Source organism: Lagenorhynchus albirostris, chromosome 18 (assembly GCF_949774975.1).
Source record: "Lagenorhynchus albirostris chromosome 18, mLagAlb1.1, whole genome shotgun sequence".
Taxonomy (NCBI): domain Eukaryota; kingdom Metazoa; phylum Chordata; class Mammalia; order Artiodactyla; family Delphinidae; genus Lagenorhynchus; species Lagenorhynchus albirostris.
The window spans coordinates 63,624,207-63,640,627 of record NC_083112.1 but is presented as its reverse complement, the minus strand read 5'-3'; the positions used below and the strand labels follow the sequence as shown (position 1 = coordinate 63,640,627).

At 40.2% G+C, this 16,421-nt stretch overlaps 1 protein-coding gene across 1 annotated transcript in view; it reads right to left on the bottom strand.

Annotated features, from left to right (window-relative positions):
* GPC6 (glypican 6) overlaps positions 1-16,421 on the bottom strand; it is a 1,081,720-nt gene that overhangs the window by 112,548 nt on the left and 952,751 nt on the right. Inside the window, exon 5 of the mRNA XM_060128753.1 lies at positions 2,624-2,754. Within this exon, the coding sequence (XP_059984736.1) occupies positions 2,624-2,754 (131 nt within the window). The remainder of the gene's footprint in view (positions 1-2,623; positions 2,755-16,421) is intronic.

Genomic DNA, 16,421 nt, shown 5'->3' with positions numbered 1-16,421 from the left:
GACAACTTCCATAAAAATGTCTCATTCGCATTCTGGTATGAAAGAGAGTCCATCTGACCTCTTAGAGAATTTTTAATAGAAAAAGTTGACTTGAACACGTATGCACACATACCAATGGAAAGCTCTGCTTCTAAGGAGTGTGTGATGTTCTCAAACCACAGACACTTTTGTGTTTTCATGTCCTCTTCTCTAGGGCTGTTTTGAACATCAGTTACTATCGAGCCTGGTTACTCAAGCACTGCTGGGATATTTGGCCTCTCAAAACAACATTAATTGGTTTCTAGGCAATAGATTTGAGAGGGATAGATAATTGCTTTTCTTTCATGGGAAAGAAAGAAAATGGCTTTTCATGCAACTCCCAAATGTGCTATTTCCCCAATAGGTGATAGCACCTTGGAGTATACTTCTTTACACGGGCTAACCCAAGCTCACTAAAACCCGAAACTAGGCCTGTGAAACTCTCAGCCCATCTGTCTCCCAAGGAGAGAGAGAAAGGGGCCCAGGCCAGATTCCTTCTCACCCTACTTTCAGCCCAAAGCTAGTTTGATTCATACTCGGCCAAGGAGACCTAGTCAGATTCCATGGATTTATTTCTGCTCGGCAATTCCTCCCTACCACCTGTCTCCTTCTCTTTGATTATATGTGAAATCTTTTCCACAAAGGATTTTAAACACTGAAGAAAGCTAAACACGTAACTCTTTGCCTGACATATTTTTGTGTGAATGACTTTCAATTAAAATGCAGTCACTCCGTCATCAGGTTGAAAGGGCTGATGCCGATTTGGTTAGTGTTTCAGGACAGGGAGACTGGTGGAAAGAACAGAAGGGCACTGTGTAGTCTTCAGTGTGGATAAAAGGGGCGATGAAGGAAAAGGCCAGAGACTCACTGCAAACTTCTAAATTTTGCTTAAGGAAGGTCCTATTTATTCTCAGCTGGGTGGGGACAAATAAAAATTGTGCAGGTCCATGTCCTGGCTGCTGTGAAGAGGGCTGCAATGAACATTGGGGTGCATGTGTCTTTGTGAATTACGGTTTTCTCTGGGTATATACCCAGTAGTGGGATTGCTGGGTCATATGGTAATTCTATTTTTAGTTTTTTAAGGAACCTCAATACTGTTCTCCATAGTGGCTGTATCAATTGACATTCTTACCAACAGTGCAAGAGGGTTTCCTTTTCACCACACCCTCTCCAGCATTTGTTGTTTGTAGATTTTCTGATGATGCCCATTCTAACTGGTGTGAGGTGATACCTCATTGTAGTTTGGATTTGCATTTCTCTAATAATTAGTGATGTTGAGCATCTTTTCATGTGCTTTTTAGCCATCTGTATGTCTTCTTTGGAGAGATGTCTATTTAGATCTTCCACCTATTTTTTGATTGGTTTGTTTTTTGATATTGAGCTGCCTGAGCAGTTTGTATATTTGGGAGATTAATCTCTTGTTGGTCACATTGTTTGCAAATATTCTCTCCCATTCTGAGGACATGGAAACAACCTAAATGTCCATTGACAGATGAATGGATGAAGAAGATGTGGTACATATATACAATGGAATATTACGCAGTCATCAAAAAGAATTAAATAATGCCACCTGCAGCAACATGGGTGGACCTAGAGATTGTCATGCTGAGTGAAGTCATCGGACAGAGAAAGACAAATATCATATGATATCACTTATATGTGGAATCTGAAAAAAGGGTACAAAATGAACTTACCTACAAAACAGAAACAGAGTCACAGATGTAGAAAACAAACTTATGGTTACCAGGGGGTAAGGGTGGGAGGGATAAATTGGAAACTGGGATGGACATATACACACTACTATGTATAAAATAGATAACTAATAAGAACCTACTGTATAGCATAGGGAACTCTACTCAATACTTGGTAATGGTTTATATGGGAAAATAATTTTAAAAAGAGCGTATATATGTATATGTATAACTGATTCACTTTGCTGTACACCTGAAACTAGTATAACGTTGTAAATCAACTAGACTCCAATAAAAATCTTTAAAAAATTAAAAAAAATTGTACTTCTGATATTTGTGTTCTGCAGCTGCAAACCCAGAATCTCCGTCTCTTTGGATTTATAAAAATATACTATTTTTCAAAATGTGTGTTTGACTTCATCCAAAGGGGTGTTTTCCTCTGAAGATTCATTAATGAGGGTTCCATTATAGCCTTACAAAAGGAAGTCAGATGGAATGTTTAAAAATTTACAAGCAACCACAGAGAACATGTGCCTGGTCTGTGCAGCTGAAGACGTAATTAGAAGTTCCTGGAGAGTGAGAACAGGGTGAGGGCGTGCAGAAATTTCAACCATCAAAAAGAAAATTCCCCCCAAATGGCTCACAAATGTGAGGGATTAGTCAATATACTTGGGGCTCTCCAACACTTTTTAGCAGCCAATAATTTCTTCATGATTAACTGCAAACTAAAAGCTTCCTTCCTTTCTCAATGCCATTTTGTTAGACAGTTATAATGAAGTAGCAAACTTGTCACGGGAGAGGAAAAGCTCACGGACAAGGTATTAGAATCTATAATCCTGGCCGACATATCCAGTTACTTCAGTTTCAGATTACTGCACTTTCTTTATTAGCAGACAAACGACTAAGGCAAATACCTTTGCAGACACCTGCATGCTGTTCTCTTGCATGTTCATGATGGCTTCAGAGATCTTGACGTCTATTGGGTCCATGACAGACTCAATGTTGAATGGTCCTTCCAGTCGCTCTGCCACCAAGAGCATTGCATCTGTTAAAACACAGGAACGTGATTTATTTGAGAACTGGGAACCCCAGCTTCTAATCTGCGTTTAAACATTTCCCACATGACCGGCTGAAAAATGACCACTCATTCAAATTCTGTATTTGCTTTTATGTAGTTCAAAATGGAATTGATGACTCAGTCTTACAGGAGTATTTTATTTTATTTCATTTGAAGGCTTAAAATTATTTTACATATATAGAACCAGGCCTGAAAATGAGAAAATAAGTTCAAATTAAGAGAGTTGAATATACCTAACTCTTTCAAGTGAAGTTAAAGAAAAATCAGGTCAGGTTCAAAAGTGGAGTTAACCTCTTTTCTTCCGGAGTATGGAGAAAACTGAGAATATTGAAGGCGTGTAAATGTGAGAGTTTGGGGGATGCGCTATCGTCAAGACCCAATTTAAGCATATCTGCGTGTATGAAGCATTTCTGGATTTCCCAAGAAGGACAGACCTGTCCCTGCTTGGTGCTGTCACTCTACCTAGCATGCCCTTCTGTTTTTGTTTGTTTGTTTGTTTGTTTTTTACATCTTTATTGGAATATAATTGCTTTACAATGGTGTGTTAGTTTCTGCTTTATAACAAAGTGAATCAGTTATACATATACATATGTTCCCGTATCTCTTCCCTCTTGCGTCTCCCTCCCTCCCACCCTCCCTATCCCACCCCTCCAGGCGGTCACAAACCACTGAGCTGATCTCCCTGTGCTACACAGCTGCTTCCCACTAGCCTTTCTGTTTTTAACACTTTGACACACTCTGGGAATAGAGAAACTTCTCTTACTTGGTTTTGCATATTCAAGGCTTATTATGGTGCCTATTGCATTGTAAGCTTTCAAGAAATGTCTATGAAATTATATTGAACCGAACTAAAGTACTGCTTGGGAAGCTTTAGTTTTCTGGAGAAGATGCTAATAGTGATATGGAGGCAAGAGCTGTGAATTAGGAGTGAGTTGCCCTGGGTTCCCAACCCTGCCACTAAGCAGCTGGATGGCTGTTGGAAAAATCTCTGAGCTTACTGGGCCAAAGATTAGAGAGGTGCATAAAAGGGACCTGGGATGAAGAGTCTCCCGGTGTCTACGGTGAGTAGCATGTGAGGCAATATGCCCATTCCTCTGCAAACTGGCCCAGTTTTGTTCTTAGCATCCAGGACATAGTTTGGTAACTTGTCTCCACCAGGACTGACAACTAGAACTTTCTGTGATGATGAAAATGTGGCTATTGAAACTTGAAATGTGGCTAATGTGATTGAAGAATTAAATGGTTAACAAAGTAATTTGCCTTTAACTAATCTAAATATAATTAAAAATATCCCCTTGGGACCAGTGGCTACCATATTAGATGGGGCAGCCTAGACTTTTAACATGTAGACGCAATAGCCCTCACTTTTTTTTTTTTTTTTTTTTTTCGGGTACGAGGGCCTCTCACTGTCGTGGCCTCTCCCGTTGCGGAGCACAGGCTCCGGACGCGCAGGCTCAGCGGCCATGGTTCACGGGCCCAGCCACTCCGCGGCATGTGGGATCTTCCCGGACCGGGGCACGAACCCACATCCCCTGCATCGGCAGGCGGACTCTCAACCACTGTGCCACCAGGAAAGCCCAGCCCTCACATAAAGCTCTTGGGAGCCAATCTTAAAACGCTGTCCCTTTTCAAAATAATACATGTTTATTATCAGACACTTAGAAAATACAGAAAAGAAAAATGAAGGAGAGAAATACACCCACAATCCCACTTCCCAGAATAACACTATAAACAGTTTAGTATATGCCCTGTGTTTATTTTTCCTTTGAACATGAATATTTTAAGAATGCAACTGAAAATATACCATACAGCTATCATATACCATACAGACACTCTGCTTTCTAAATGTAATATATTATTAATGTAACATGCTGTTTATAGCAGCTGCTTTTTAGTATTAGTGCGAGGAAACCAAATTTTATATTTATTACATACCCTACCATGCTCAACCAAGTGTCACCATCAAAATTTCTTCAGGGTTTTAAGTAGTTATGAATTAGGCACGTGAGAAACCTTTCAAGATAGATGAATTTTTATAAGAAGGTGCTGTCTGGGAAGCAGAGTCACATTTTTAAAGAACATCAGGCTTTGTGCACATCAGCTTTTATACTATCAACTGGCTTTCCCAGCCAGACCTCATAACGGGGTCTTTGGTCTCCTCCCTATGCAATGAACGAGACTAAAAGCATCCAGGGCAGCACTTGAGTGTCAGGGAGGTCCCGCTATCCCACCCCTATCCCCCGTACTCGGTCCCATATTTTTCTTATGGACACGAGTCACATGAAAAACCTAAGTGTGAACAAGGACTCATAAAAAACTCGAACAACAAATTTGCCGATTTTTCCCTTAATGCAGATCTATCTGTGTATGTTACATCAGGATATTATAACAAAAGTAGTCATTTCTCTGGATCTTAATGACCTAATTATCTGGCAATATGGACAGAGGATGCACCTTGTTTGGTTATAGTACTTTCATATTAAAGATGTTTTCTCCTTTAAGGTTTTAAAAGGTGGCCTGAGAGCTGTGCTGTTTCTTTTATATCTTTATATCTATGTTGTGTATTTATAAAAAATAATCCCCTTTACTGTTAGACTTTCCAACAGGCTTTTTGATGAAGATTAATTATGATGAATGAGCAAGTTTCTCTAGACGGGTGTATTCTGCTGGAAGAACAAGGAATCTTTGTAGAGGAAAAAGAATTGGTCCTATGGAATTATCCAACAAATGCAGTTAAAGGAACTGATAACTATGGGATACTTAATTGTGTGTTTTAGACAAGTATTTGCATAAATCATTATACAAAGAGTACTGGTCTATCACAGTATATTTATCCAACACGAATGGGTTGAGTTGCGGTAGTAATAACATTAGCTCTACCGGAAGCCTGTAGGCAGGAGTGCTCTGGGCAAAAAGGACAAGCTTTGGGTTGGATCAGAAGGACTCAGCAGACTGTCACAGTTGGAAATGATGGGGTCTAAAATATCTCTGAGAAGGTTCTCTTCTTTAAATTAAAACAGTCCCTTCTCTACCGGACATTCCAATAAGTCTGGCAAAAAGCTGTTCGATTCGTATCCCAAAGTCAAGGAACTTCTCTTTGGTGATTTCAATCTTTTGGTTCCCTGTTCCTCTCCCACCACAGAGCTCACCTTTTAGCTTCTGGGGTCTGCAAACTCAGCTCTTCTTTTTTGACTCCAACCATGAAAAGGGTGACCCTCTCCCAAGCAGTTGCCTGCTTGGCCTTGGAAAATGGCCATCCTACTGATGGTCCTGTATCTTAAACGTGTAATCAAATGGCCACATTTATGCAAATTGGTTGGCCCTGAATTTCCATTCTTTATCTCAATTCATTTGCTTTGTTATACAAACTCATTTAAGGCGATACATTTTTAGATGTAGATATATGTCTTTATTTTTCTTTTAATTTAAATCACCAGTCGGAATATGCTACTTTAAGCTATCTGGTTTAATTTTTTAAAAATACACTAAAAAATCACTTCAATAAGTAAAGTTAGAGTCTCCTTTGAAGACTCAAAGGCCAATATAGATCGGCTCAAAACCTCAGAACCATCGTTAAGAGTAGTAATGTGCATGCAGTTAACGATACTGTATTGTATGCTTAAACATTTGTTAAGAGGGTGGATTTCACGTTATGTGTTTTTTACCCCCCCACACACAAAGAATAGTAATGACTTTGTGCTGATCAACTACAGAAGTTCTCATTAATCAATCAAACTACCTGTTGATAAATCATTAACTAGTATAAACGTACCCCAATATATTGAAGCACTATATTGCTTTTATAAAGAAATACATGCATTCTTCTAATTCCTGGAAAAGCTCAGATAAAACTGTGTGGGAAACATTTGGATAGAATCACATGTACGCACTGACTATAGCCATACGCAGGGCTTTGGTTAGAATGAGAGGAAGGCTGGCAGAGGGACGTAAATAGTGGTTTTCTGGGCTCATATTTTTCCAACTCAAAGTTTTTTGTGAAAATAAGTTAATTGATAGAAGGCCAGATAAACCTACACAAATAACTGGTATATCGACGACCATAAGTAGAAAAAAAATACATGTCTTCTTATAACATAACCATCCCTCCCCTCAATCGATTCCTCTGTTCCATTGTTCTAAATGTACGTGACTGGATTCCCCAGGGTCACAAAAAGAAAAGCAGCTTTTCAGAAAATTCCTCTAATATTTTGCATTTCCACTATAAAGGGTCATGCTCACAGCAACTGCCTTTAGGAATCTAGTTTAGACACATTACAAGGTGAGAAAGTGGCAGTGGAAGGCCAGAGTCCTCAGCCCTGGGACTTGGAACAGGCCTGCAAGCGGATGGTGGCTCTTCCTCGGACCCCAGACCCCAGATGGCAAGAGGGTGTGCGTGGTCCATCTGCGTCCACTGAGCAGACAAGCGCATCCCTGCTTGGCCAGTTTGCCTCCCACCTGCTGGGCAAGTCTGTCACCAGTTAAGCTCCCCAGGTGTCAGGAGAACCTTTTCTCTCCTTTAGGGCTGGGGGAAGCCATGCCTCTCCCTCCTTCCAAAGCAAACACAGAATACTTTTAAGACACCAAGGCGGTAGTCAGTAAGTTTCTCTGAAACCAATTAAGTCACAACAACGGCCATAATTTCCTCCAGAGGCTGCCATCCTGCGCTATCTTAATTATCTTCCTGCCATTTACATTTTGAAATATTTGGAACTTTATTTTTAACTGTGCTCTTGGAGCTGTTATCTATTGCCAATTAAACCAGGGCAGTTCTAGAATGTCAGCTAATGATCAGCTGGTCCTTTCTATACATATCTCCTGTGTTGTCCACGTTTTGTTTCTCTTTAAGCAAAGGACTACTGTCTTGCTCAGGCAGTATACGTAACTTTTGTTTCTAAATGCAGAATGACATTTGGATGGATTAGAAGTAACTGATATCTCAGCATGAGGTTCTGATGCCCAGAGAGATGGGATGACCCTGTTAGCATACCAGAGACATGTATAGCAGCTCAGCAAGAAGGTGTCCCCTCAAAGCCTGCAGGTAAAGCTACACCTCTGGGTCAAGGCATTCACATCAGCATGCACTTTCTGGTTAGGAGTGAGGAAACCTGACTCTGGTGAGATGGACTCAGGTGCTGGCTTTCCATTTGGGTTTGTCCACTAAATGCCTGAGAGATAATATGTGTCACTTAATACACAGAGGCCCATTTTCTTCATCTATTTAGTAGAGATTATGACAATCTCTACCTAATCGTGGTACATTAGGAAATCAAATGAGATGGTTCTTGTAAAGTAGTTAGCGCAATGCCTGGCATACAACAAAGGTTAGCTACTATAAGGCACTATCTCTGGGCAGTGGAAGCAGAAAGGAGATGACCAACTGGCAAGATATTTTGGTGGAAGTATTGCCAGCAATTGATGTGAGGGGTAAGGGAGTAGAAGGCACAAGGATGGCTTTAAGATGTATAGCTGGTGTTCTTTTGTATGTTAAATTAATGTTTTGATAATAACTGCTTTTTGATGGATGAGTTCATTACCGAGAGATACAAAACTGTATTATTTTCTCACAATGGGTCCCTTTGCCCATTAAAGATCACTACAAAGTCTTCGACTCACTTCCCATTGAGAGGTGGGGTTTATGTCCCATCCCCTTGAATCTGGGTGGGCTCTGTCACTGCTGTGACTATCAGCATACAGTGGAAGGGATGCTGTCAGTTTCCAGAGCAGGTAGTTAAAGAGACTTCAGCTTCTACTTTCTCTCTTGTGAGACTCTACTCTGAGATCATCATGCTGGGCTGGCCACATACAGGCACTCCAGGGAACAGTCCCCGCTGGGCCCAGATTTCTGGCCACCCTTGCTGTTACAAACAAAATATTTGTGTTCTCACCGTAATTTATGTGTTGAAACCTAATCCCCAAGGTATCTGGAAGTAGGGCCTTTGAGAGGTGATTAGGTCATGAGGGCTGAGCCCTCATGAATGGGATTAGTGCCCTTATCAAAGAGACCCAGAGAGCTCCCTTGTCCTTTCCATCATGTGAGGACACAGTGAGAGGATGGCAATCTGTGGATCAGGAAGCAGGCTTCACCAGACACAGAATCTGCCTTGATCTAGGACTTCCCAGCATTCAGAACTGTGAGAGGTAAATGTTTTCTGTTTAAGCCACTCAGTCTATGATACTTTTGTTTTAGCAGCTCCAATGGACTGAGACTCCTGCCAGGGTGCCAGACGTGTGAGTGAGGCCATTTAGACCAGCCCATCTGCCAGCTGATTACCACCTAGTGACCCCAGTCAACACCACATGGGGCAGAAGAATCAGCCAGCTGAGTCTTCCCAAATTCCTGATCCACTGTACTGTGGTTTACATTACTATGGCTGTTATTTTAAACTGCTGAATTTGGGGATAATTTATTTTGTAGCAATAGAAAACTGGAGCAGCCAAATTACCATATTTACAAAATACTCAGATATTTTTCCTATAATTTATTTGACAGGACTCAAATTATTCAGAACCCTAGTCAATTAATATTTGACAAATTTAACATTGTTGACGTAACCCCTGTTTCCAACCACTGTAATCGTCAGGAAGAAATAAAACGTTGCCCTAAAGGGAACATACAAAAAAGACTGTTCTAAGCCTGCACTGTGTTTGGATACAGCGTTACAGTACACCGAATGCACAGCAGCTAGCCTCAGATTCAGATATGTTTTTCCTGGGATGCGAGCACGAGAGAGAGGGAGGTAGAGGACAGGTCTGGAAGAAGGTAAAGATCTGGACTTTTCTCTAAGTACTTGACTTTATGAAGAGCAAAGTCTCTGACACAAAAAACCAGACGTTCTCTCTGATCTCTGGATGGCACTGGATTAAAACTATCTTGCTGCAGGGATTCCCGAAGGTTTTGTTCCTCTAGGATATAAATATTAAGTAGGATTTCATATGATTAGATATATCTTCTAAATTTATTTTTTGAAAAAAGGAGATGTAAAATCAGAAATGACATGGTTGAATACTATCGATTTTAACCTGGAAGAGAATGATTTTCAAAATGTTTTTTAGGGGAGGCAAGAAGAGAAACACTTTAAAAAAAAAAGAGATATTATTGGGGCTTCCCTGGTGGCGCAGTGGTTGAGAGTCCGCCTGCCGATGCAGGGGACGCGGGTTCGTGCCCCGGTCCGGGAAGATCCCACATGCCACGGAGCGGCTGGGCCCGTGAGCCATGGCCGCTGGGCCTGCGCGTCCGGAGCCTGTGCTGCGCAACGGGAGAGGCCACGACAGTGAGAGGCCCGCGTACCGCAAAAAAAAAAAAAAAAAAAAAAGAGCGATATTATTAATCTTCTTTGTAAGTAACAATAGAGTAGAAATAACTTTGGCAATTCAATTGCGGATTGAGGGTGGGGTGAATGGATTGAGGTGGTCAAAAGGTACAAACTTCCAGTTATATGAATGAGTCCTGGGGATGTGGTGTACAGCCTGGTGACTATACTTAACAAAACTGTATTGAATACTTGGAAGTTGCTAAGAAAGTAAATCTTAAAAGTTCTCACCACATCTAAACACACACACAGATGCTAACTGTGTGAAGTGATGGAGGTGTTAACTAACTTTGTTAATTATTTTGCTACATATCCGTGTATTAAATCACTATGTTGTACACCTTAAACTTATGCAATGTTATATGTCAATTACATCATGGGAAAAAAATGAAAATTCAATTGAAATAAACTCAACTTAACCTAACGAATATTTGTTATGTGCCAAAGAGTGTCACTGCGTCACTATGTATTTGTGGGCGGTGTCGGCACAGAAGCAGTCCACGGCTGCCAACCTCATGACGTGTAGAATCTTTTTGAACCGACAAAGATGAAATACATGAATATTAAAAAAAGTTTTTTCTTTCTTTGAGGGAAGTTTGAATTAAGATAATAACATGTCCTTTCAGAGTTCTCATTAAGTCTTTTAAATTTGTCCTAATAATCTACTCTTTGAAAAATGAAATCTATAAGCACAATCTAGTTGCTTTTTTTTTTTTTATCAGAAGTCCATAGCGCCCACTTTGCTTTCCTTTAGAAGCAAAGCTTACATGTTCTTAAACCTGCAGCACCATTGTTTTAGCTTAACCAAGATATTTTTCCCACAGAGAAGCAGACAAAAGCATTAAAAAATAAAATCAAGCAATTTAAAAAGCACCGTGGTAAATTCATTCACTGGCACCCAGTTACCCATCAATACTACTACTACTACTACTAGAAATCCTGCTTCAGTGTTTATATGCAGGCTCTTTTATGAGCCTGTCATGACCTGGAAGTATTAGAAGGCTCTGCTTTGCACTGTAGCTTTCTGGTGATGGGCACACGGAGTATACATGACCTTTGCTTTCATTCAAATCAATTAATTAAAATGCTCGTGAGATCTTGGACAGGACCGAGTTTCAGGAGAGGCCTGGAAAGAGAGCCCAGCTAGGGGGACTGAGGGATACGCTACAGCAGCAGGCAGACGGGACCTGAATAACCAGGAGAAAGTATAGCCCTGAGAGTAGAGAATCTGAACTTCCCTAGTCAGAAGGTCCACACCCTTTTTAGAGTCTCTTTTGTTTTTTCTTATTAATGACGATTTCAATTAAAAAAATTTACAGCCCCGTAGGTCTATAACTGATGTAACACAAACTGCACATATTAAAGTGTGCAATTTAATACATTTTAACAAATGTCTTCCTCCCTGAAACCACCAAAATGACAGAGTTTAAAATTTTTTTTTTGTTTTTGATTTTTAAGGCAATTCTACAGTTAAGACATTTTCACTTGTAGAATTTTGATTCATAAGAACAGCCGAACAGGCAGAGTATGTATCTCTCTCCGGACTATATTTCTTATTCTTCACACTAATCACTCTCCGCACGTCTGGCTTTGCTGCTCTGTAATCTCTTTCCTGACGTTGCCAGCAGAGCTGTCTTTTAAAAATGCAAATCTGATGAGGTCACCGTCTTGCTCTAAAGGTTGCCAGTGCCTTCAGGGTAAAGTGTGAACCTCTTAGCCCGGCATAAGAAAGGCCTTTCATAAGCTGGTCTCTGCCCCTTTGGCAGCTCCGCCTATGACCACCCCTGGTAACCCCCACTGAGTGCCATCAGAACTCTTTGGATGACACTGAAGTTGTCACCAAGATTCCACACGTACCCAATCCGACCTGAAATCAATGACACACAAGTTGCTCTAAACACAGCCTGTTCTCATTTTACCTGCCCAAGAACTTCCAAAGGTTCAAGTTTAAAAAGAGACTCATAATCAGACTCCACCCCCCCTTCCAATTCATTTCTCACTACTCAACATGTCCTGTGGTTTCCTGCTATTACAAATAACGTCACAGTGAATATCCTTGTACATAATTCATTTAGCATGCATGCAGAGAAATTTGTTGGATAAAATCTTACAAGTCAAACTCCTGGGTCAAAGATATGGGTGTTTAAAATGTTGATGGTTAGCACTGAAGCTTTCCCTGTAAAGGCTGTACCTGTTTACATTCCCAAGAGCAATACATGACTGCGTCTGGCTCTCTAAGGCTCAAACTTTTAGATGGCGTTAAGATCAAATGCTTGGATCCTTGCCAATCTGATAGGGTAAGAAATTGTATCCCAGTGTGGTTTTAACTTGAATTTCCCTCATTATAAGTAAGGTTGAACATCCATTAGTATGTTTAAAAGGCATTACAATTGCTTTTTCTCTTCATTTTCTTTGGTCACTTATTTTTCTGTTGGATTATTGTTTCATATTGATATAAAGAAAGTTCTTTACAAAAAAATACATTAAAGATACCAGCCCTTGGGTGACATGAATTACCATGTTCCCCCAAGTTGCTGTTTATCTTTTGACTTTGTTCATGGTAGTTTTTGCTATGCAGAAATTTTAAACTTTTTATAGTCAAATTTACCAATCATTTGTTTAAATTTTTTTGATCTTGCATCATATTTGTATAGGCTTTCTCCTTTCCACCTCTGTGACCTAATCTATTATCAAGCATATTATCGCTCACTAGCTTCCTTGTGTTCCTTGAATACAGGCCAGACCCTCTCCTGCCCCAGGGCCTTTGTACTTACTGTTTATTCCTCAGCCTCTTATTTTCTTTAGGTCTCTACCCAACTGATACTTCTCAGAAAGACCTTCTCTAACTACCTTATCAACTCTCAGTCACTCTTATCCGATTGCTTTATTCTTCATAGCACTTAATATTTGCTGAATTATTTATTTATTTATTTATTTTCTTTTTGCAGTACGCGGGCCTCTCACTGTTGTGGCCTCTCCCATTGCGGAGCACAGGCTCCGGACGCGCAGGCTCAGCGGCCACGGCTCACAGGCCTAGCCGCTCCGCGGCATGTGGGATCTTCCCAGACCGGGGCACGAACCCATGTCCCCTGCATCGGCAGGCGGACTCTCAACCACTGCGCCACCAGGGAAGCCCTGCTGAATTATTTTATGTATATTTGCTATTGTTCCTCCTTTCCCCACTGTTATGTAATCCTCAAGAGGGCAGGAACTTCCTTTTTCTTGTTCACTTTTGTAGTCTCATCCCCTGGAACAATACTCAGACCCTAAGAGTTGTTAAATGAACATTTGTTAAATGAATTATTGGAACAAATTTTAAAAATCTTCCTATATTTTCTTCTATAACTTAGTGAGAACTAATTTTCTCCCCTCCCGCAGCCCTAAAACTCCCCCTCTTTACTCCCCTGCCCCCCACCCACCATCAAAAACGCCCGCAAAACTTTATTAGTGCTGGCCAATAGGCCCTTGATGGCTTTCGATGTGTTATAAGGTAGATGAAGAGTTTCTGTGGGAATTTAGAATCTTACTGTACTTTTTTATTAGGTAGAAATAACTTTTTAGAGCTTTTCTCTTGAAATTGAAAAGTATGGCTGGTTTTCTTTCTGTCAGAGGTCATTTCTAGGTTAATCTAAAAAAAAAAGTCAACATTTTTGGTTTTTCTAAACAAGGTAATTCCTGCTGTTTCTCAAGACTCCACGTTTACCGTTAACTTTGAAAACAATCTCTGGGATGAATGTCATTTTTGGTTCTTCCCTGTAATTTGTCCACATTCATTAAACATCAAATTGATGATCATTTTTTTCCTATCTTACCAACCCCGTATGGCATTTAAGTACTTAAAAAAATACCTTTAAAATATCAGACCATGGCAGGCGTGAGATCTAGCTAAAGAAATCATAGTACCACAGAGTGAGGTAAATAATAGAAAATGGAAGTGAACCAATTAAATGCCATTTAAAACAGTGAACGGATACCTTAGTGAAAAATAAGACAGGGACAGCCACCCAGAATAAGTCCAGTAACTAAAGAGCTAAATCCAAATAAAAGAGAATTTAATGAAAATAACTGTTTACTTTGAAACCAAATCCAGGAAGAGGAGGAGAGAACAAATATACAAACTAATTTAATTCTGAAACCAGTGCAAACAAAGAGGCTTATTTTGCTTCCACACTGTAAGAGAAAATGCAAATTGTGCGAGAAAAAGAATTCACTAGTATTCCTAGCACAGTACAGAAATTAGAATCTACAGGACTCATTTTCAGATGGTTTCTTTTTAGTAGAATAATGCATTGCATTTCATAAAAATATAATATAGTCACATAAGCATCATCTCACTGCTATGTTATATCTTTGAGCTGTCTGGTTACATCACAAGCCAGAAAGAGTGGGCCTTGTAAACCATGAATTTGATGGACATCAAAGCGTATACTACCAACCATAACCCTTTATTTAAATGTTTATTGCTGATTCTTCATATGAATAGTTTTTTATGTCACTTGTAGCTAGGAATGTTCAAATAATTCACAACAACCAATTAGTCTTCACCTTGATGATGAGTCACAGAATTTAAGAGGTAAGGAGTTCCTAAAGATCTCTCTGAGAGAAGAAGTACATCTTTATCTTTATATCCCTAAAGTCTTCTACAGGGTTTTGGAATCTAGTGGGTTGATTTGGACCAACCAGTGTACTTTTTAGGAAACTAGACCCAAAGAAGGAAAGCAAATCATTCAATGTAAACAGCAGCCATTGAACCCAAAATCTTTGTCCTCTCTCACTCCATCTATTACACAAGCACTGATATTGCTCAGATAGTATCAATGTGTTTACCCAATATTTTACTTACTTATTAAATTCCAAGCGCTCCACCACTTTTTTTTTTTTTTTTTTTTGCGGTACGCGGGCCTCTCACTGTTGTGGCCTCTCCCATTGCGGAGCACAGGCTCCGGACGCGCAGGCTCAGCGGCCATGGCTCATGGGCCCAGCCACTCCGCGGCATGTGGGATCTTCCCGGACCGGGGCCCGAACCCGCATCCCCTGCATCGGCAGGCGGACTCTCAACCACTGCGTCACCAGGGAAGCCCTCCACCACTTTCAAAGAGAATATTAAAAGAGAAAACCTAGATGATAAAGATAACACATTTTGGTCCTATCTAAGATTTTTCTTATTCCTTCTTTGCTGCAATTACCCTTCTGCCTAAACCTCCCTTAGAGACCCTGTTCTTTCAAAGTGGGTACCATGATCCTGAATTGTCCTTGACAAGCTTATAAAAGCACACACATTCCTCCTTACTCTTTATTAACCTGCACATCACACTTGAGCTACTTTGAATCCCTCACCAGCATGGATGGTCTTCTCGGTCTCCCTGAGAGGCAGTGTGGAGGCGAGGCGTGGTCATGAGCTGTGTGCCGTGCATGGGAGTCTAGTGACCCCAGTCACAGGCTCTGTGATCTGGGGTAATTTATTTAACCTCTGTCATCCTTAGTGTCCTCTGTTATTACGGGGGCTCTTCCTACATCACTGTGGGGATTAAATGCAATACTAGGCACATAGCACAGCAAATGCTTATTATTATATTAATATTATTCTATCTTTATGGAGAGGAAGGTTCCTTTCACTTCTCAACAAAGTTAATACTGAAGGTTTGAGTTCACCATCATCCATGAAGTTGTAAACTTTCACTGAAAGAGTATAATATTTGAAAACATACACGCACCCCAATGCTCATAGCAGCACTATTTACAACAGCCAGCGCAAGGTAGCAACCTAAATGTCCATCGACGGATGGATAAAGAAGATGTAGTACATCTATACAATGGAATACTACTCAGCCATAAAAAAGAATGAAATAATGCCATTTGCAGCCACATGGATGGACCTAGAGATTATCATACTAAGTGAAGTAAGTCAGACAGAGAAAGACAGATATCATATGATATTGCTTATATGTGGAATATTTAAAAAAATGATACAAATGAATGTATTTACAAAACAGAAACAGATTCATAGACATGGAAAACAAACTTATGGTTATCAAAGGGGAAAGGGTTGGGGAGGGATACATTAGGAGTTTGGGATTAACAGGTGCACACTGCTATATATAAAGTAGATAAACATGAGTTGTTTGTATAATTTGGAGATTAATCCTTTGTCTATTGTTTCAATTGCAAATATTTTCTCCCATTCTGAGGGTTGTCTTTTTGTCTTGTTTATGGTTTCCTTTGCTGTGCAAAAGCTTTGAAGTTTAATTAGGTCCCATTTGTTTATTTTTGTTTTTATTTCCATTACTCTGGGAGGTGGGTCAAAAAAGATCACGCTGTGGTTTA